The following is a 19,703-nucleotide window of genomic DNA, read 5'->3' on the forward strand; positions in this document are numbered from 1 at the left end:
CCGGCTCCTGGCCCTAGCGCTGAGGTTCGGCTGGAAGGTGCTGGAAGCCCAGGCTCTGTCCTGTCAAAGGCACCACCCCCGGCGCTGTCTTCTCAGTGTCCCCACCGCTGGCTGAGTGGGAAGGCACCTGCCGTCCGCGGGACTCACACAAAGGTGGCCCCAGCCCCCAGCCCCCCCCAGGGTGCGCGGCTTTGCTGGCATCCAGCCCTCTATGTCTTGTTTTCGGGGCAAGTTCCCCAACTTGTCCTGCAGGAAGTGGTTTGCAGAGATCAACTCCAGGCCGGGTGCCATCGAGGGGTTTCTATATACTCCCGCCCTCCTGGTAGTTCTTTTATGTTTTAACCAATTGAGATACAGTCACACGTGAGTAACTTAAGGTACAATTCAACGGTTTTTAGTAAGATCGTAGAACAGTGCAATCATCACCACTAATTCCAGAACGTTCTCATCACCTCAAAGACTGCCCATCAGCAGTCACTCCCCATCCGTCTACCACGGGTGGAATCGTGTCCCCCCCAACGGATGTTCGAGCCCTAACCACTGGCACCTGTGAGTGAGCCCTTGTGGGAAACTGGAATCTTTGCAGATGTCAAGATGAAGTCATACCGGAGAGGGTGGGCCCTAAATCCAAGGACACACATCTTTACGAGAACCGGGAAAATCCGGACAAACACTCGGAGAGGTCGGCCATGTGACCGTGGATGCGTCGCAAGCCGTAGGGATGCCCGGGATGGCCTGTGACCCCCAGGAGCTGGAGAGGCAGGAAGGGCCCTCCCTGGAGCTTTGAGGGCAGATCGTAGGGCAAGCAGGGGGCGGGCCGGGGATGTGAGCCCAGGACTCCCGCACCCACTGCCTGGGCTTCAAGGGGGTTGCTGGGTGCACTGGGGCCGCCCGCGGACGCCGGGCCCCTCCCGCCACAGAGGCAGATATACAAGGACTGTGGACGAAACCGTGTCCCCCGGGGACAGAAAGCACCGTGTGACAGAGACCAGGGGTGGCTGTCTGCTCAGGAGCCGCGCCTCTTCCTTCTAGGCCTCCGCCTGAGGTTTCAAGGGGCCCTTTCGATTGAGCAGAGTCCCGCAGGTCAGCAGGGGAAGCCGCTCCGCTCCCGTCCCGACGCAGACTCCACTAGCTGGCTGACCCAGCTTCCTTTTAACGTCAGGATGCTCAGGATGTGGACTGGACTCTGAGAAGACCCTGGTCTGAAACGGGACACGGTGCGGCCACAGCAGGCCAGGCCCATCCGTTCACAGACGGCGCCCTCCCCAGGGTGCTGTGCCTAGCTCCCAGCTGTGCCAGGGTCTCGCCTGGGGCCGCTCCGTCTCCAGGGACAGCGGGCCATGTCTGGAGACGTCTGTGGCCGTCACGACTGGGGTGTTCCTGGCATCGAGCACGGGGGCCTGGGACGGTGCTCAGCCCCCACGGCGCCGGCGCACCCCCAGAGTGACCCAGTCACAGATGTCTTATTTTGAACTCAGGAGACACAGAAACGCCCGTCTCCTTCCCAGAATCGGGTTTCTGACGTTGGATTCCCCTTTTTCGCTTAAGCAATCCGGACCTCGAAATTCTAGGAAATCAGGAAAGGGGCCCTCCAGCTGGGGCGTGTCTAAAACTTACCAGAGTAAAAGCCCAACTTCTAAGCCGGCTGCCTGGGGAATTTTTGTAAACCCCCACTTTATGAAGTGCTGGGGAAGGGAGAACAGCGCCCGGAAACATGATTAAGGCTGACTTTTCGCTGAGCTGTCTTGGCTTTGGGGCATTTGTACGTACGAAACAAAGAAACTTAAAACTGTTAAGAAAAGATTCGGGAACTGCACTGGCATTTCTGAGAAGCCCCTGAGGGACTAAAATAACCACTTTGCTTCTGCTGAGACAGAGGGGGGCGTACCTAGAATTCAACCCATCAGGTTACTAAGGGCGTCTGGTACTCGAACACCATGCTCAACGGTGTGCGGGGTAAAGATGGTAACGGCGCTCTCTCCTTTACGAAAGTTCAAGTAAAAAGTAAGCCAGCGAGCCGCACAGAGGACACAGAGGAGCCTCAGACGCACAGCACTGGGTGACAGAAGCCAGGCTGAGGAGGCGACACACGGGGTGGTTCCAAGTCCAGGATGTCTGGACAAGGCAGGACCACGGAGGCACGGCTGCCGGGGTGGGGGAGGGTGAATGGGAGGAGCACAGGAATTCGGGGCCGTGGGTCTACTCCGGACGGACACCGTGGTGGTGGGCAGGTGTCCGTGACATTCGTCCGAACCCACGGGGTGTGCCGCACCAGGAGTGACCTCGGGTCCGCTGTGGACCGTGTTCGTCACGTTCGGTGCTGGGTGGGGATGTCGATAATGGGGCCAGCAGTGCGTGGTATGGGGAAAGGGAGTCTATGGGAATTTCCTGTACCTTCCACTCAGTTTTGTTGTGAGCCTAGAGCTGCTCTAAAAAATAAACTCGACTTAAAATTGTGAGTAAGGTTGATTCAATACGATCCACCAAGCATTTGGTTAAACCTTCCAATAGTTTACTCTATTAGGAAACACCTAAAGACGCAGAGGACAACGAATCCTGGGAAACAGGAGTTGGATACACATCCGCGGACAGGATGTCAGAAAAAGCACTAGAAATGTGACATCTGCCACAGGCATAGTTTCAAATTTTCCAGGAGCCTCAGTGAAAAGCGATAAAGTGAAAGGAAGCAGGTGAAGTCGCTGTTAATACCGTATGGCATTTAGCCCCAAATGCCAAATACCATCTCGACACCTAACGGACACAAAACGTCACAGACCCATTTGCTTTTTGTTGTTAAACAGACTTTGTTCTCCAAGACTTGTATTTGGCACGTGCGGCACACCCCAGTTTGCACGAGGTACGTTCCAAGTGCACACTGGCCCACACATGGCCAGCGGCTGTGGCACGGGACAGCTCAGCTCTGGAGGGGTGAATGAGAGAGGAAGCCACGTGTGGGGAGAGACTGGAGTGATGCATGGGCTGTTGTCTGAGGTGGGTGCCCACAGCAGGGAGGGAGGAGGCGGGCGCCCGAATGGGGCAGGGGCAGGGGCAGCGGGCACTTCCACTTGCTGCACCCCCACTGGGAATCTGTAGATTACAGACCACCCCCAGGCGACCCCAAACCACGCAGGGGTTGAGCAGTCTTGAGCGTGTCAACTCGGAAGCACGGGGGTCAGGACCTGGGGGAGACTGCAGGGCCTGTCCTGACGTGGCCAGGCCTGGGACCTTTGTTACCACTCCCCGCTGAACCTGTAACCGGGCCAACAGGAGCCCCCGAACTTTTGTGGGGTGGAAGAAGGCAGGAATGAGGAAGCAGCTGGCTGGGACCATGTGTCCAGAATCAAGTCCACAACCAGAAAGTGCAAGTGGACTCGCGGGGTGTGCGATAGGCAAAAGTTCACGCCCATCGTACCTCTCCCATCCGCCGCTCCCCGGGGACCCGGCCTCCCCGCCGCCCGCGTCCGCCGCTCCAGGGACCCGGCCCTCCCCACCGCCCGCGTCCGCCGCTCCCCAGGGGACCCGGCCTCCCCGCCGCCCGCGTCCGTCCCGCGGAGGACCCACCGCGGTCTCACGTCCCACCGGTCGGGCGGGTCTCGCGCCTGCCCCGCGTCCGGCCGTCTTCCGTCACGGTCCCCTCCGCGCCCAGGAGGAACAGCGCCCACGGCCCGCCCCCGCCGCCACGCCCAGCCAGGCCCACTTCCACGCTACCGGCCTAGGCCTCCCCGGAAGCGGTAGCGAAGGCGGGGCGCGGCCCTAGAGCGGGGGGAGGGGAATGCTCCCCGCCGCTGCGCTCTCTGTTGCCGGCAACCGGAAACGGGCGGTGACAGTCATGGCCCGGGCCAGGGGCTCAAGGCCGACGGTGGAGCTGGCGCAGTGCCAGGAGCGCGAGCGGGTCCGCGAGACAGGGCCAGCCCAGAAGGAAGAGCGTGCGAGTGCGCGTGCCGTGCGCGCGGGCATGGGGGCGCGGCGTGGGGGCGGGGGCGGAGCGGGGCCGGTGCAGCCGTTGTCCGTGCGCGGGCGAGGCCGGCGCTGGAGGCGTGGCGCGGAGGCGCCGTTGGTTGGTTGGCGGGCGGCGGGCGGGGGCGGGCCATGGCTCTGCTGCTGTGCCTCGGCCTGACCGCGGCGCTGGCCCGCGGCTGCCTGCACTGTCACGGCAACTTCTCGGAGAAGTTCTCCTTCTACCGCCATCACGTGAATCTCAAGTCCTGGTGGGTGGGCGACATCCCCGTGTCGGGCTTGCTGCTCAGCGACTGGAGCCAGGACACGATGAAGGAGCTGCACCTGGCCATCCCCGCGGACGATCAGTGAGTGCGGGTCCCGCCCGGGCGCGCCCACCGGCCCGGCCAGACTCCCGCCAGACCCCGGGCCTGACCCCGACCCGCGCAGCTCACCGGCCTCCCTCTCCGGCCTCCAGCCCGGGAGAAGCTGAACCAAGTGGCGAACGCCGTGTACCAGAAGATGGATCAGCTGTACCAGGGGAAGATGTATTTCCCCGGTAAGGGGCGGGCGCCGCGCGCGGCGGAACCGAGACAGCTCCCCTCCGCCCGGCGCGGAGGCTGACCTCCCTCCTGCCTACCCCACCAGGGTACTTCCCCAACGAGCTGCGAGCCATCTTTCGGGAGCAGGTGCACCTCATCCAGAATGCAATCATCGAAAGGAGCAAAGGAAGGGCTTGGGGAGCGCCGCGGGGGTATTTCAGAAGTCCCTCCGGAGCCAGGGGCCCCGGCCAGGGGTGGCAGAGGCTGGCGTGACAGGACTGGGGCTTCTGGCTCAGTGCAGCCGGCTCCCAACAGAGAGAAAGAAGGGCAGCTCCCCGAGGCAGGGGCCCTTCCTTCCCGTGGCACCAGCAGGGCGGCCTGGATAAACCCCAGCCCTCCCCCAGCCAGTCCCTGGAGAAGCGGCTGAGTAGGGCCGCTACCCTCCTCCCAGGCTGAGAGCCAGCTAACCCTAGGTGAGCCTCTGTTAGGGCAAGAAGGCTGGGTCGGGGGTCGCTTGGGGGGGCTCAGTCGGTTAGGTGTCGACTTCGGCTCAGGCCATGATCTCACGGTTCGTGAGTTCGAGCCCCGCGTCCGGCTCTGTGCTGACAGCTCGGAGCCTGGAGCCTGCTTCGGGTTCTGTGTCTCCGTCTCTCTCTGTCCCTCCCCTACTTGTGCTCTCTCTCTCTCTCTCTCTCTCTCTCTCAAAAACAAACACTAAAAAAAAATTAAAAATAATAAAAAGGGTATGTGGGGGCGGGGGACAAGTGCCGTCAGTGCCCTCGTCCCCACACAGGCCGCATCGACTGTCAGCGTCACTGTGTGTGAGCGAGCCCCTGCCCGGTCCGTGGGGCACAGCGGTGGCGGCCAGCCCTGGAGGCCGAGGCGGGGGGAGCCTGCGGCCGCCTCTCCTGTGTTGCAGGCATCTTCCAGTACGAGACCATCTCCTGTACCAACTGCACGGACTCGCACGTCGTCTGCTTTGGCTACAACTGCGAGTAGGGCTCAGGCTCGGGTGGTGACCAGCAAGGGCCCTGTGCCCATGGGTCTGAGGCTCTCCTGGGACCCTCCCTGTTCCTCCCTGGCCTGTCTCCACCGGGGTCGGGTGGGGTGGTAGCCCCCCGGCAGGCCCTGAGTTCTGGATTTGGGGCGCCCCGTCTGCACGCCCCGTGTGCCCACAGGTCATCGGCACAGTGGGAAACAGCTGTGCAGGGCCTCCTCCGGTACATGTGAGTTGGGGCCCCTGGGCTCAGGGAGGGGACCTTCCCCTCCACGCCTGCCGTTCTGATTCCAATCCTGCTGTCGTTGTAGAAATAAGTGGCACAAGTAAGTCCCCTGTCCCCAAACCCAGCATGACTTGTATCAGAGGCGGTGTGCTTATGTGCCCTTGCGGGTGAGTATGCGGAGGGCGGCCACGGGAGGCGGCACCTGCTCCAGTGCTCAGGACCCCAGCCCGCCCTTCCTCTGCGCTCAGCTGGCACCAGGGGGCGCAACACCCAAGTTAAAGGTTTCCATAGAGTCTGGTCCTACCCCTGCCCTAAGCAGCTGGCAGGGCTGTGGTCAGAGCTGGGGTGGGGGGGGGGCGGCCCATGATGGATGTGCCCCAGTGGAGGGACTTGGGGGCCACAGGCACAGCACAGCCCTAAAGCTTGGGTCTAACTGGGACCCTGTCATGTCTTTCAGACAGGACGACCACACAAGGTAAGGCCCCCGCCCCGCCTGTTCTCTCCAAAACCCTGGCCTGGCCTTCTGGAGGGGAGCACGAGGGAGTCAGGAAAGGGGTGGCATGGGGGCCTCTAAGTCAGGGATGGACGGGGAGGGGCTGGCTAGGGAGACACAGCCGGCAGGGCTCTCTCTGCACCTGGGACAAGCTGGACGTCACCCCTGCAACCACACCCAAGTGACCACTTCGAATAAACATCGGACCTTCCTCCCCTCTCCTGGACGCACAGAACCGCTCCAGCTTTGTGAGTGGCGCAAAGGAGGGAGGCTCTGAGGACCCGGGTGGACTCTGTAGGCAGGGTTGAGCCTAAGCCAGAGATCAAAACCCAATGGCCAGCTTGCCGCAGCCTCCCACCCCCTTTTTGCAGCCCCTTGCAAGAGAGTTGGGCTCCACCCCGATGCTGTTTAGGGGATGGGTACAGGCCACAAGACCTCCAAGTTGAGCTCTGAGGGTTGTCTGCAGCCCTGTCACATGCCCCAGGCCCGTAGCAAAGACCTTGGTTTGGGGGAGGGGGGGGGAGGAGGTGGAGCAGGGAGAGAAGAGCTGAGGGCACCCATGTCTCCCCAACAGTCTGATGTCACCAAGCTTCACATGTCTTGAGCCCCCACACCTGGCCAACTTGACTCTGGAAAATGCTTCCGAGTGCCTGACACAGCACTGACGGCCACCGGCCATCGCCAGACTGGCCCTAGCCTCGAGGTGGAGCCAGGACTCAGCTGGACCGCCCCAGCCTGACCCCACGGAGCAGGCTCACTGCTGCCTTGAGTCCCTGCACTGCCATCAGAGGCTGGGACCGGGGCCGGGAAGGGCGCGTGGCTTTGTATATAGAGTGCATCACCGCTGGGCGGAGCCGCAGAGCTATTAGAGGCAATGATTAAACGTCCCTGTTTCTCATCACAGAGTATCCGTGTTGGGGCAACCAGGGCTGGGTCCCCAGGAAAGGCACATCCTGGTCATGGGCACCGGGGCAGGGCTGACGGCCCCGGGATTTCCATACGAATTGTACCGCAACCCGTCTCAACACAGCCGGGCAGGCTTGACGGACCCAAGCCTTTGGCGCGAGCGGGTGCTCTCGACTCGCCACGCCGGGCTGAACCTCAGCCGAAGGAGCACAGGAAGCGTCCCTAGCACGTCGTTCCCTTTCGCAAACACTCGTGTGCGTTACGAGACCCACGGTAAATGGCTTGATGGGCCTGGCAGACGAGAAGTCGGGGACTAGTCCTGCCAGGAGCAGGTACACGGAGGTCAGAAGAGTCCGCAGGGCCGGGTGGGCGGGGAACACCACTCTGGCAGGCCGTGCAGGCCGGTGGTCTTACCGGGCAACAATGGCCTCAAGGCGTCAATGTGGCCTCTGCTGCCCCAGTGCTGGTGAGGGAGCGGAGGGACCCGCGAGGGGTCTGGCTCGGGCGGGTGATTATCGGGAAGAGAAGCTGGTGGAAGGCGGGGGCTGCCCGGCACCGGGTCCACGTAGGGGTCGGACGGCTTTCTGTCTGCTGACCCAGCCTTACTGGTCCTGAATTGTCCCTTGGCCACGTGGCGCCAGTAAAGGCAGTGGCAACGTGGCAAATTGAAGCACGGGCAGGGCCTGCCTTCCAGCACCTGCTTCTGCTGCTCGCCTACACACCCGCCGCTAGTGGGGTTCCCTGGGAAGGGAAAGGAGGGTGCGGTCCGCGATGCTGGTGGACCTCCCGTGGGTGGGGTCGTGGCTCCCTGCTGGGGCTTGGCCCGTGTGTGGGGATGACCTCACCTCCATCACGAAGGAAAGGGCGCACTCGCAGGTGGGGACAGGGATCCCCAGCACGCTGTGTGACCTCCCGAGGGTGCCCCAGGCGGCTCGAGGATGGTCCGGAGTCCCTCTTGTTACCGGCTGTGCACACCGGCACAGACAGGAGGTGCAACAGACAAATGTCTGTGTTACAAGTTTATTGGATCATCTCGACACAAAATCATTACAGCAGCGTGATATGTCTCTCTCTCTTTTATCTGGGAATGTCGATAGCAAATCAATTCTTATCGAACACATCATACAGTTCTGAGGTTCTGGAATCACTGCACAGGATTCTGTAATAGATTACCCTACATGCTAAAGTGACAGTGTTCGTCAAAAGGAAGTTACGTCATTGAGGACCATCATCTCTGACGGGGTGGTCCGGGGTCCCCTTGCCCCGCCCCGCCCCGTGAGGTGCATTCCAGGGGCCGGGGCCCCCCCCAGGACCGGGCCTTCCCCGCAGCTGCGGGCACGGTGTGGGACAAAGCCTGGGGAGCGTTCGGCGACAGGAGGGACCTGGAATCCCAAACAGTCCCCACCACTCGCCAAACACCACCGACCGAGACACATTTCACTGGACAGGAAAGAAATGTAAACCAACAAGGTCCAGGCCCCACTCCGTCAGGGATCCCGACTAGACCCCACCCCGGGTGGCAGCCGTTGCAACGCATGAACACGTGGGTGGGACGCGGGGAACACGACAGCAGCCTGCACGGCCCTGGGGCCACCGGGTGTCCCGGCCCGCGGCCGCGAGGGAGGAGGGTGAGCAGGCGCCCCCAGGCAGGGAGTGTGGGGGCCGTGGGGCACTCGGGTGGCCTCGCGGGATCAGGGCGCGCCACCCCGCACGGTCCACCGGGCACCGCAGCCGGCTCCTCGGGCAGCCTCGGGGCTCCTCGCTGAAGAGATGGGAAGAGGCAAAGTAGGAACGCCGACAAGACGCGTCAGCACAGCGTGTCACCTCGCGACGCGAGCGGGGGCCGGGGTGGGGGCGGGGGGCCGGGCTCAGCACTCGGCCAGCGTCGCTTTCATCTCCGCCAGCAGGTTGCTCAGCAGCGTTGCGTCGCTGCACTTCCCGTCCACCGACACGGACTTCTCCCCTGGAAAAGGGAATGGCCGTCAGGACTGTGGAGGGTGTGGAACGCGACGCCCAGAGGCCGCCTCGTGGCCGAATGTGCCGTTTGTGTCTGTCACCACCTCCCTCGGTGCTGGTGCTTCGCGAATCCAGACAAGGGAGGTGCCCCGGAGGCCCCCCCCCCCAACGCCCCCACCGAGGCCGGGACCGGAGAACCCCAATCTGGGCAACCGCTTGCCAAAGTGGGGTACGTGAGCGACGGTCCGCCTTCTGGCTGGGGGGCCTCGGGGAAAGCGGCCTGTAAACGTGTCCGCGAGCCGCTGTCCCCCTGGTCCCAGGGTCGGTGCCACGTGCGGCAGCTCCGACAAGCGGGACAAAGGTCGCAGAGACAGATGGTCGCTGGGACCAGAGGTCAGGCACCTGCAGCCCATGCCGTGTCCCCCGCGGGACTAACAAGGCCCCGGTTACTCAGCACCCAGAGACCCGGGAGACCCCAGCTCAGCTCTGTGGAAAAGGCAGCCAACAGCCAGGCCAGGACGAGGAGGACGCGGCATCTTCCGACAGGACACAGGCTTGTAAGTCCCTACTGTAAGACCCCCCCAACACGCAGTCAGGAGCACTGTTGAACCCAACAGGAAGACGGAACATCCCAGCCAAGACAGGCAAGATCTCGAGAACGCCCGGCGGACGTTCCAGACCTGGAATACACAGTCGTCAAAACAAGACACCCACGGGTGGGCCCACGGGCAGAATGGCTAGCACGGCAGAGGGCGGGGCCAGGCAGGCCCTGCTGTAAGAAGAACCCGGCGCTAAGAAAGGACTTAAGTAACAGCGGGAAACTTCCAGAATTTTGCAAACACTCAAGAGGCGTAGCACACTCCTGACAGACCCGGAGAAGTCCGCGCCAGACACGCTGTGACCTGCTGGAGGCTGACAACGAAGAAAAACCTGGAGAGGAGACAGCGCCTCCCTGTGACAAGAGTAACGGGGTGCAGCTCTCGTCCAGAAACTGTGACTGTGAAACGAGGCAGTGTGACGATCTTCTGGAAGATTTTACTTTTAAGTCCTCTCGAGGCACCGGAGTGGCTCAGTTGGTTAAGCGTCCGACTTTGGCTCAGGCCAGGATCTCGTGCTTCACAAGTTCAAGCCCCTGGTCACGCTCTGTGCTGACAGCTTGGAGCCTGGAGCCTGGAGAGATTCCGTGTCTCTCTTTGCCTCTCTCTGCCCTTCCCCTGTTCACGCTCTGTCTCTCTCTCTCAAAAATAAATATTAAAAAAAGTGAGTCCTCTCTACACCCAGCGTGGGGCTTCAACTCTAGAGCCCCGAGATCAAGCCACACCATCCACTGACTGAGCCCGCCAAGGCACCCCAGAAGCGGCGTGATTTTAAAGCACTGAGACAAAGATCCGCCAAGCTAACGCGCCCAGCAAAACTAGCTCTGGACGAGGCTCCGCGGCCCCCAGGCCTGTCCCAGAAGCGGCTGGAGGCAGGTGTGGAGCGGGTGGCATGGCGTGTGCAGGAGAGGGAGGACAGGGGAGAAGCGGAAGACCAGACGGAGGAGGAGACCCGGGGTCGTCAGTGGGATGACGGCACCCACCCGTGAGAACGCCTTCCAACACAGGAAGGATGCGCTCAAGAAGACACACGCGTCAGCACCCATCGTGAGAAAGCGAGAGTGGCTTTTTGTCCAACATCAGACCGGAGAACTTCGCAGCAGAGAAAACAACCCGAGATAAAGAAGGAGGTCGACGCGGATAAACAAACAGGTGCACATGTCAAGACGCCACGACTTTCTCGGTCCACACACCTAACAGCAGACACACAGAGCGAACCCGACAGCTCCGGGGGGACAGACAACCTGACTGTCACTAACCTCACACCACCCACTCAGGCAGCCGCCGGCAACACAGACTCCAAGGGCCCAGAAGAACTGAGACCACCACCAGCGGGGCCCGCTCCACCGGCAGAACACTCCCTGCCTCCACGCATCCGCGAGTGCCACCCCTGCCACGAATGACCACGTCCAGGGCCAGAACGCAAATCTCAATGCTTTCAAAGGACCGAAATCAGAAGCGGCGTGTCCCCCAACCACGGTGGCAGCATGCTACAAATCCGAAGCAAAAAGCCATCCAAACACGGGAAACCAAACAACACGCTTCTAAGTGACCCGTGCACTCTACAGGACCTGGGAGCAGGAATCAGAAAACGTTAGAACCGTTTAGACATAAACACGAAACATTTAAACGCCCGTGGCGTTCAGCTAAAGCACGGCTTCAAGGAAAACGAAGCATTAAAGTCTTCACGAAGAAGGAAAACCTCAGCTCCTACCTGAACAAACATGCAAAACAGAAAATAAGCCCAAAGCAGGCAGAAAAAAGGAGGGACAGAACAAAACTGAACAAAATTTATTCATTGCCTTAAAAAAACAAAGTTCCTAAAAGGGTAGCTTTTAAATTTACCTTTGAAAAAAATCAAGAAAAACGATAAACCTCCCGCCAGGACGGCCAAGAATAACGAGAAAAGACACAAAGTGTCACCATCAGGAGCGAAGGAAGGTGCCGCTGGGACCCACTGGGCGCCACGGAAGAGACCCACGGAAGACAACCCACGCGGACTCGGCGCCTCGGGCAGAGGGACCGTACGCCACCGCGGCCGTCCCGAGACGTGGCTCGTGGACCGAGGACCCACGGCTGCCGAGGAAAGGACCCGACGCCGCCCGATGGAAACTTTCACCGAGGCCGCCCCCAGGCCCAGACGGCTCCCCTGGAGAGCCCGAGGACCGGGTGAGGAGGCGCCCCAGGACTGGGCACCCCTCCCGACTCCGACGGGTGGGCTGCCAGGCCTGACGCCAAGACCAGGCCGGGGAAGCGGGTGGCCGGCCTCCTCTCGGAGGCAGGCTCACGAGCCCTCAGCGAAACAGGCGGGCTGAGCTCAGCGAGACGCCGAAACCCAAGAAGCCCCGGGGCCTCGAGAGCACGGGGGGCCGGGGCTCACCTTCTTCACCAGGAGGCAGACGTGGTGGCCCTGGATGGAGCGGCTGTACATGGAGGCGCACGAGTCCACTCTCTCCACCACTGCAACAGAGGGCGCAGGCTGAGGCCCGGGCCGGCCCGCCGGGGGCAGAGGGCCGACCGCGCACGCGTGAAGCCGCCCCATCCGCCGGCCACGTCGGAGGCCTTACCGGAAAAATGATGATGAAAACAGATCTTTGCTAGAAGGTTCTGGAAGGACATACTAATGCCGTCGACTTTGATTGAGCTCATGCTCAGGTCCCCAGACTCCAGCAACTTGGCAAAGGCGTCACTGTGAGAAGGACACAGGACAGGGAGGCTGATGACCGGTGGGCCCCCAGCCCCAGGCGTGATACCTCCCTTCGTGTGCCTGCGGCTCGAGGTCTCTGACGGCCCTGTACGATGTCACGGGCTGACCCGCGTCCCCCCAAATTCCTATGTGACTCCCGACCCCTGGACCTCAGGACGTGACTGTATTTGGAAACAGGGTCCTAAGCCAGTAAGACCAACGTCCTTCCAAAAAGAGGAGACCAGGACGCAGACACGCAGAGGGACGACCGTGTGAGGACACGCGGAGAAGACGGCATCTGCACGCCAACAAGCGTGGCACCAAAAGCAGCTAGCCCTGCCGACCCTCCGTCGCGGCCTCTGGCCTCTGGCACCAGGAGAGAACCCGTCTGCCGCCTGGGTCACGAGGCGTGTATCTGCCACTGGCCCGGGCTGGCGGACGCTCGCCGGAGCCAACCTTCTGCGCCAATGGCAGACCAAGGGTGTCTGCAGGCTAACTGCGCGACGAACGGAAGCAGGAGGGAGGTGGGCACCACGCACCTGTAGCAGGGCGTCGTGACCAAGTACGAGGTACAGCTGAAGTGCAGCTTGAAGTCCAGCTTCTCGTGGGTCGACCCTTCATCTTTCTGTGGGAGTGGGCGCACGGGGTGAGGAGGGCGCAGGGGGCCGGGTGCTCTGGGCCCGCGGAGCGTGGGACGCGTCCGTGGGCTCTGGGCCCGCCTCCAGCCCCGTTACCTTGCAATGAAGGACAGGGTCCCCTTGAGCTTCTGGGCCATGACGATACTCTGAATGGTGAATACAAACTGGGCCTCGTTGGAGATGCCTGGAAGAGGACAAGGGGACAAAGAGTGGGTCCCGAGAGCGGCACGGGGCGCTGCCCAGCTGGGGTCCGGCACTGCCCCCGCCACGGGGCCTGTCCTCAGCGTTGCCCACCCCGGTCGGGAAGCAGGTGACGGGAGGAAAGGGGGCTCCTGGGACCGAGAGGACCTGGGTCGGCGGGAGCCCCGACGGCCCTGCCTGACGGCCCACGTACCTGGGGGGCAATTGGAAAGGCACGGGGACGCCGTCGTGGACGGAGGAGCCCTCTGGCCGTGGCCAGCTGGTGTTGAGCGAGGTCCAGCACGTTTGAACTCCATGCCCTTCAGGAAGCTGCTGCTCTTGATTCTCCAGGACGATGGACACGGTGACCTGGCGTCCTTCTGCAGGCTGCCCTGGATGTCGTAGGTCTGCAGGGCAAGGCCCGGCCTCAGCCTCCGGGGCCCGCACAAGGGGGCCCGGGAGTGCCGGCAACCCCGCCGTGGGAACGTACGACGCGTCCGAGAGGGGAAAGTACTCGAACCCTCACGCGAGGGAAACCACTCGGGGTCCATCCGTGGTCCCGGGCCGCTCCCCGCCCTTTCTCTGAGAGCCGCTGGCCATCACGTCGGCCCTCGGGGCCCCCACAGCCAGCCGGCCCCGCGGGCCCAGCGTGGCGGCAAGCACCCACGTGCGCCTCTCTCCCTAGAAAGGCTCGCTCACTGCCCCCGAGGCCCTACCGCGTCCCTCCTCACGCCCCGGAGAAAAGGAGCCCAAGGCCGCCCCAGCCCCCTGCAACGCCCACAGCACTCACCATCTTGATGTAGGAGTTCTCGGCCAGGAGGCAGTAAGCTGGACATGGGCTGGAAGAGAGGAAAACGCTCAGCTTCGGCCGGCGAGAACCCGAGGGCGGCGGCGGCGGCTCACGGGCCGGGCCGGGCCCGTCGCCAGCTGCCAAGTGCTCCAGTGGGAACGTCGGGACCGACGAGAAGCGGGGTGCGGGGAGCCCCCGGGGGTCCCGGGCAGCGCACGCCTGCACCTCGGGGACGTCCCGCCACACGAGAGCGCCACCCCCGACGCCCACAGCCCCGGGGTCACCCGCCCGCGCCCACCGAGGCCCCACTGCCCGCCGGCCCGCAGACGCGGGCTCCTAGACTCGGCCCGGGTCTGTACCTGCGTCGATGGCCTCGGCGGGCCGTGGGGGCGCCTCGGCCCGCGGGGGGCGAAGTGAAGTACCCCTCACCGGGAGAGGCTCGTCAGCGAGCGCGCCGTTCTCCACGGGCTCTGCCGCCTCTTCACCTGGAGGCTGCTGCTTCTTGGGTTTCTTCTTGTCCTTGGCTCTCTCCTCCTTCTCCTTCTTGGGCTTCTTCTTCTTGTGCTTTGAAGGCTTCTGGAGCAGAGACACCAGGCTCAACCCTCGGCGCTCTCTGGCCGCCGCCGCCCAGCGAGGCACGACACGCACCGAGGCCACTCGGCAGCCCGCCCGGCAGAGCGCACAGACCAGCAACCCCCGGGTCCGCGGGGAGCAGGCGAGAGGACCTAGCGGCTCACCGCCGACGGGTGAAAACGCACAGGGAGACCAGCCAGAACCCACACGTGGACACGTGGCCCGGCAGCTCCTCAGTGCAGGCACGAGAACACACGTCCACGCCAAAACCCGCACACACACGCTCGCAGGAACACGACTCACGACAGCCAAGAGGTGAAAACTTCAGTGGGTCAACGGACACGCACCTGTCCACCGCACACGCGCACGTCCCTCGGCCGCAAGCAGAAACAAGGCGTCCGCACCCACTGCCCGAGGACGGACCCCGAACACACGACGCTCAGGGAGGGGACCAGACACGAGGGCCACGCGGGATGTGAGTCCGCGTGTGTGAAATGTCCAGAACAGTTTCATCCGGGGACAGGAAAGGAGCTCGTGGGGGCCAGGGCTGGGGAGGGGGGTGGGGGGTGACCGCGGGTGGGGACGTGGTTTCTTTTGGGGAGAGGGAATGTTCTGGAATTAGGTACTGGTGATGGTAACACAACATGGTGAACACCCCTGAACCACAGACTGTGAAAAGGTGCGACTTCCCGTAGGTGAGTTACTACCGAATAAGACGCAAAAACGAGAAGCCGCCACCAGGACCCCAATGACCCCCGTTCGTGGGATTCGGGAACGACCCTCTCCTGCACAGCCACGCGGCCACCCCACGAGGGCAGCCAAGGCACGCGCCCTCACCTTCTCGGGGTCCCGCTCATTGTCTCCGTCCTCGTCCTCGTCGCCTCGCTCCTCTCTCCTGGGCTCCTCGCCCCCTCCCTCAGGGGCAGCGGTGACAGTGTTCGCTCCAGGCTCTCCCTGCAGGAAGCCGGGCGGCGGGGCTCGAGGAGGCAACTGGCACCCGGGACAGGGTGTCCTCTGCGCCCCCAGCCCCACATCCCGGCCCGGCCTCCCTCAGCACACAGGGCATCCGGTCGGCACCGAAGCGCAAGGCCGCCAGGGTGGAGAGGCGGCCGGGCCCGGCCGAGGGGCTGCAGGCGGGGCCGGGGGCCGTTCCTCCAGCCACCGGCTGGGCCGGCCCCAACCTCGCCGGTCTGTGCGCCCACGCAACCTTGGGGCGGACAGCCCGGACGTGCACCCGTGTCTCCAGCGGAGGACCGGGTGGGGCCGGCACAGGCCACCGGGCTCTTACCGGGGCCGGGGCCGGGGCCGCGGCGGGCAGCGGGGCGGTGGACAGCCAGAAATCGAAGTCCTCGCCCTGGAACCACAGGAAGACGTGCCTTCGGTGAGGCAGCAACGCAGGCTCCAGAGGAGCACGGGCGGCGCCGCCCTGACCGGACGCGGCTGCTCCGGCTCCGCGGGGACCCGCGCACGGGGAGACCGGCGGCACCTCCCGCCCTACCGGCGCCACGGCGGGCAGCCCCAGACGGCCGCCCACCGGCACGACCCCCGGACCTGCCCCGCCGTGGCCACGCGGGCCGGCGCGGGGCGATGTGGCGTTCAGCGTGGGGGGGCTGCGGGGTCCCTGCACCCGGCTGCCCGCGCCCACCTCCTTCTCCTCCTTCCTCTTCTCCTTCTTCTCTCGCTCTTTCTCTCTGTGCTTCTTCTCTTTCTTCCTGGGCTTTTTGATCTTCTTCTCCACGACAGGGACGTCCTCCTTTTCGGGGGACTTGGTAGTCTCGGCGTTTCTGTGTTTCTGGACGGGCAGCCTCTCGCTGTCGGCCAGGGGCCTGGGGGCAGGTGGGTGCGTCATGGCGAGCACTTGACGGGGTCACAGGAAACAGGACGGCCCGGCTCCGCCCCCGTGCTTACCTGTCCAGGTCGACGTCCAGGGCCCTGTAAGGGTCGTTGGGGTCTTTGTCGTCCTCGTCGCTGGGGAGAGCGTTCTGAGGGGAGAGATAAAGCGCATCCAGTCCGTCTGGCCCGAGCCCCCCGGAGTCTGCGAAGCCCCCCGCCCCCACGGGCACTCCGCAGGCAAGAGGTCGGGACGCCAGGGGCCCCCCGAGAACACCAGTGACGGGAAGGCCCGCCCGAGCGTGGCCCCGGAGCGGCGGTGGTGCCCGCGGGATACCTGCCCGTGGAGGGAACCCGCTCCCCGCCCGTCGTGGCCCCAGCGGGCCGACCTCAGGCATCTCCTCGGTGACGATGTCCACCCGCTGCGCCGGGGCGATGTCCTCGTCGCTCTCTGTGTGCAGCGAGCTGTGGCGCCGCGGCTTGCCCCTCTTGTCCTTGTCCTTCTTCTTCCTCCGCCTCCTGTCCTTCTCCAGCCTCTGCCGGTGCTCCCTCTCCTCCTGCAGCTTCACGTACTGGTCCGACACGGGCATCCCTGCAGGCGTGCGCCCCACGGTGCTCAGCGCCGCCCTGGCCCCGAGAGCCACGTGCGGGAGGGTGGCCCCTGGGGGCTCAGCAGGGCGAGCGGCCCACGGCCCACCGTGGTCTGCGCTAAAAGGGGGCGAGGGAGCTCACAGGGGCTGCCACCGTGGCTGCCCGGAGCAGGCAGAGGCGCGGGGGTGGGGTGGGGGGTGGGGGCGCGGCAGGGTCCGGGGAGAAACGAGGCGGCGCCAGCATGGAGAGGCTGGGGCCCTTGGCGTGTACCCCACCACTCACCCTCCAACCTGGAACCTACTCCAGCCAAGGACGCAGGAGGGGGCAGGTCCGGGGCTGGTAAGGCTGGCCCTCGGCAGCATTCGGGACCCAGACTCGGGCCCCCACCCCCTCGCTCATGGGTTCCCGGGGCTCACGCCGCCTGTGCAAATACTTGCCTGGCACTTTCAGGGGCACCGAGAGGTCTATCTGCACCACGGGGATATGTTCCACTCCGGGCATGTCCTGGTACCGCTGGAGAAGCAAGCAGTGAGCGTTACCGGGCAGGACACACGGACAGCCGGAGACGCCTGAGGTGGGGCCACGGCCCAGGATGACACACGCACGCAGCCGGCGGTGTGCGGGACCCCTGCAAATGCGACGGGGCATCCTGGGGAGCACAGCCCCCTAAAGACTGGGGAACGGTCCGTCAGCACCAACAGGCACAGGGCCGAGGCACGGCTTTCTGTCTGGGTCACCTGCTTCGAGTTAGAAAAGCAGTGCAGCCCGAACCCCCCGCGAGCGCTAAAATCAAAGTCAGACATCACAGGCGCTGGTGAGGGTGCACGCCGGGTGTGGGCCACCTCGGCCCCTCAGAAAGTTGAGCGGAGCCACGAGGTGACCCGGCAATCCCCAGTGGAGGGCAACGGAGCACCCGCATGGAGCCGCGTCTACCAGGGGGAGCCCAGCGGGGGGAGGACACGGAGGAAGGCAGCAGGCACCACCTGGATTAAGATCTAGAACATTCTAGTCATGTGGAACACCCCACATCCACACCTGCTCCCAGGCCTTGGTGCTCAGACCCACCTGGCAGTTGGGCCACGTGGACCTACTGTGACAACCAAACACGGGCCTGGAGCTGGGGGCCCCTGGTGTCCTCCCGAGAGCGGATGGGGGCGCTGTGGGGCTCGGGGGGAGGGGAGTGTCTCTCAAGGACGACTTGGGGCCAGCCTCACCTTTTGGGGAGATGGGGAACTTTTGATGTAGAAAGGGTTGTTAGCCTGTTCCTGCTTCCGGGCTTCTCGACGCTGCAGGGACAGGATTCGAAGCGCAAGTCAGTGAATGCACGTGGAACAGACCCTCCCTTCCAGGCACGGACCGCGTCCATGTTCCAGGCCCCAGGCGGGCCCGGAATGCCCCAGTACTTTACTGGTGGCCCTTGACCAATAGGGAGACCGCAGCAGGAACAAGTGGGGGGACAGCAAGAGCTCAGAAAAGACCCCTGGATGTGGAGATGGCCTTCTGTTTCAAGGATGTGAGCTCAGAGAGGTTGGGTGAGCTGTCTGAGGTCGCTCAGTCACAAAGAAGAGCTGAGCTGGGGGTCAGATCACACTGCCTGAAGGCTCAGCCTGCAGATGGGCAGGAGGAGAGCAGGACAGGCCACGAGGGGACCCCTTATTTCAGGATGATAAGGCATGGTGTGGTGGGAGCTGAGGGCATGCAGTATCTCTGGACTTTCCTGAGCTGTCTGAATGCTGCGTGTTGTTATAAAACCCTCCACCGGAGGGGCGCCTGCAGGGCTCAGTGCATTGAGCATCTGACTTCGGCTCAGCTCACAATCTCACAATTCATGAGTTCGAGCCCCGTGTCAGGCTCTGTGCTGACAGCTCAGAGCCTGGAACCTGTTTCAGATTCTGTCTCTCTCTCTCTCTCTCTCTCTCTCTCTGCCCCTCCCCCACTCACACTGTCCCAGTCTCTCTCTCCCAGCTGGATGGTAAACATTAAGAAGAAACTTTTTTTTTTTAACCTTTATTTATTTTCGAGACAGAGAGAGAGACAGAGCGTGAATGGGGGAGGGGCAGAGAGTGAGGGAGACACTGAATCGGAAGCAGGCTCCAGGTTCTGAGCCGTCAGCCCAGAGCCTGATGCGGGGCTCGAACTCACGGACCGCGAGATCGTGACCTGAGCCGAAGTCGGACGTTTAACCGACTGAGCCACCCAGGCGCCCCAAGAAAAAACATTTTTTAAAGTAAAATAAAATCTTCCAAGGGCACGGCCTGGGTGGCTCAGTCGGTTAAGCGTCCAACTTTGGCTCAGCTCACGATATCACGGTCTGGGAGTTCGAGCCCTACGTCGGGCTCTGTGCTGACAGCTCAGAGCCTGGAGCTGCTTCGGAGTCTGTGCCTCCCTTTCTCTCTGCCCTCCCCCGCTCACGCACATGAGCACATGCACTCGCTCTCTCTCTACCCCCGAGATAACCATTAAAAAAAGTTTTTTTTTAAATAAAAGACAATAAAACCCTCTACCCGGAAGGCACGAGAGAAACCCCCTGCATGCCAAACCAGGCCCCATGACTCTCTCTGAGAAGCTCAGGTCTTAAGAGAAACCACTTCTCATTTACACAAAACCCAACCCAGACCTCCCAGGTTGGCTCAGTGCTCCCCTGAGGGTACTGGGACAAAGCTCAGATCGGACAGGACAGGAACGTGCTCAGCCACCTGGGGGCTCAGGGTCCAGGGTCTGCTCTGAGCGAGGCCGTCCGCCCCGGAGGCCCCAGTGGGAACA

At 63.2% G+C, this 19,703-nt stretch overlaps 2 protein-coding genes across 10 annotated transcripts in view; one reads left to right on the top strand and one right to left on the bottom strand.

Moving 5' to 3' along the window:
* The first annotated feature begins 4,074 nt into the window (after positions 1 to 4,074).
* IZUMO4 (IZUMO family member 4) lies at positions 4,075 to 7,095 on the top strand. 6 transcript variants are annotated; one of them, XM_030336347.1, is made up of 10 exons: positions 4,075 to 4,300; positions 4,412 to 4,495; positions 4,585 to 4,656; positions 5,272 to 5,297; positions 5,397 to 5,473; positions 5,657 to 5,704; positions 5,787 to 5,801; positions 6,159 to 6,176; positions 6,428 to 6,442; positions 6,769 to 7,095. In XM_030336347.1, the coding sequence occupies exons 1-10, from the start codon at positions 4,090 to 4,092 to the stop codon at positions 6,857 to 6,859; spliced, it is 657 nt and encodes a 218-aa protein (XP_030192207.1). In that variant the 5' UTR covers positions 4,075 to 4,089; the 3' UTR covers positions 6,860 to 7,095. The 6 variants fall into 6 exon arrangements, 3 of the variants coding, with proteins under 3 accessions (XP_030192207.1, XP_030192178.1, XP_030192186.1); XR_003973209.1 differs by having other exon boundaries at positions 4,075 to 4,304; positions 4,415 to 4,495; positions 5,272 to 5,473; ... (1 more) ...; positions 6,159 to 6,442; positions 6,769 to 6,855; XM_030336318.1 differs by having other exon boundaries at positions 4,075 to 4,304; positions 4,415 to 4,495; positions 5,272 to 5,473; positions 5,657 to 5,868.
* Positions 7,096 to 12,220: 5,125 nt separating this feature from the next.
* The window catches only part of AP3D1 (adaptor related protein complex 3 subunit delta 1), a 33,482-nt gene continuing 25,999 nt past the window's right edge, over positions 12,221 to 19,703 (bottom strand). The window contains exons 18-30 of one of the 4 annotated variants that reach the window (XM_030335809.1): positions 18,155 to 18,226; positions 17,378 to 17,453; positions 16,739 to 16,941; positions 16,428 to 16,501; positions 16,165 to 16,345; positions 15,808 to 15,873; positions 15,357 to 15,473; positions 14,376 to 14,519; positions 13,947 to 13,995; positions 13,376 to 13,563; positions 13,073 to 13,164; positions 12,878 to 12,963; positions 12,221 to 12,341 (exon numbers count right to left, since the gene is read on the bottom strand). In XM_030335809.1, coding sequence (XP_030191669.1) covers positions 12,304 to 12,341; positions 12,878 to 12,963; positions 13,073 to 13,164; positions 13,376 to 13,563; positions 13,947 to 13,995; positions 14,376 to 14,519; positions 15,357 to 15,473; positions 15,808 to 15,873; positions 16,165 to 16,345; positions 16,428 to 16,501; positions 16,739 to 16,941; positions 17,378 to 17,453; positions 18,155 to 18,226 — 1,386 coding nt within the window. In that variant the 3' untranslated portion in view covers positions 12,221 to 12,303. The other 3 variants (XM_030335807.1, XM_030335813.1, XM_030335816.1) reach the window with 3 other exon arrangements.

This window comes from Lynx canadensis, chromosome A2, assembly GCF_007474595.2.
Source record: "Lynx canadensis isolate LIC74 chromosome A2, mLynCan4.pri.v2, whole genome shotgun sequence".
Taxonomy (NCBI): Eukaryota; Metazoa; Chordata; class Mammalia; order Carnivora; family Felidae; genus Lynx; species Lynx canadensis.

Excerpts from the sequence above, each read along its gene's own strand:
- IZUMO4 (XM_030336318.1), top strand. The coding sequence starts at position 4,090 with ATGGCTCTGCTGCTGTGCCTCGGCCTGACCGCGGCGCTGGCCCGCGGC. Across the intron at positions 4,305-4,414 it reads GCCATCCCCGCGGACGATCA|CCCGGGAGAAGCTGAACCAA; the intron begins GTGAGTGCGGGT and ends TCCGGCCTCCAG. Across the intron at positions 5,474-5,656 it reads TGCTTTGGCTACAACTGCGA|GTCATCGGCACAGTGGGAAA; the intron begins GTAGGGCTCAGG and ends GTGTGCCCACAG.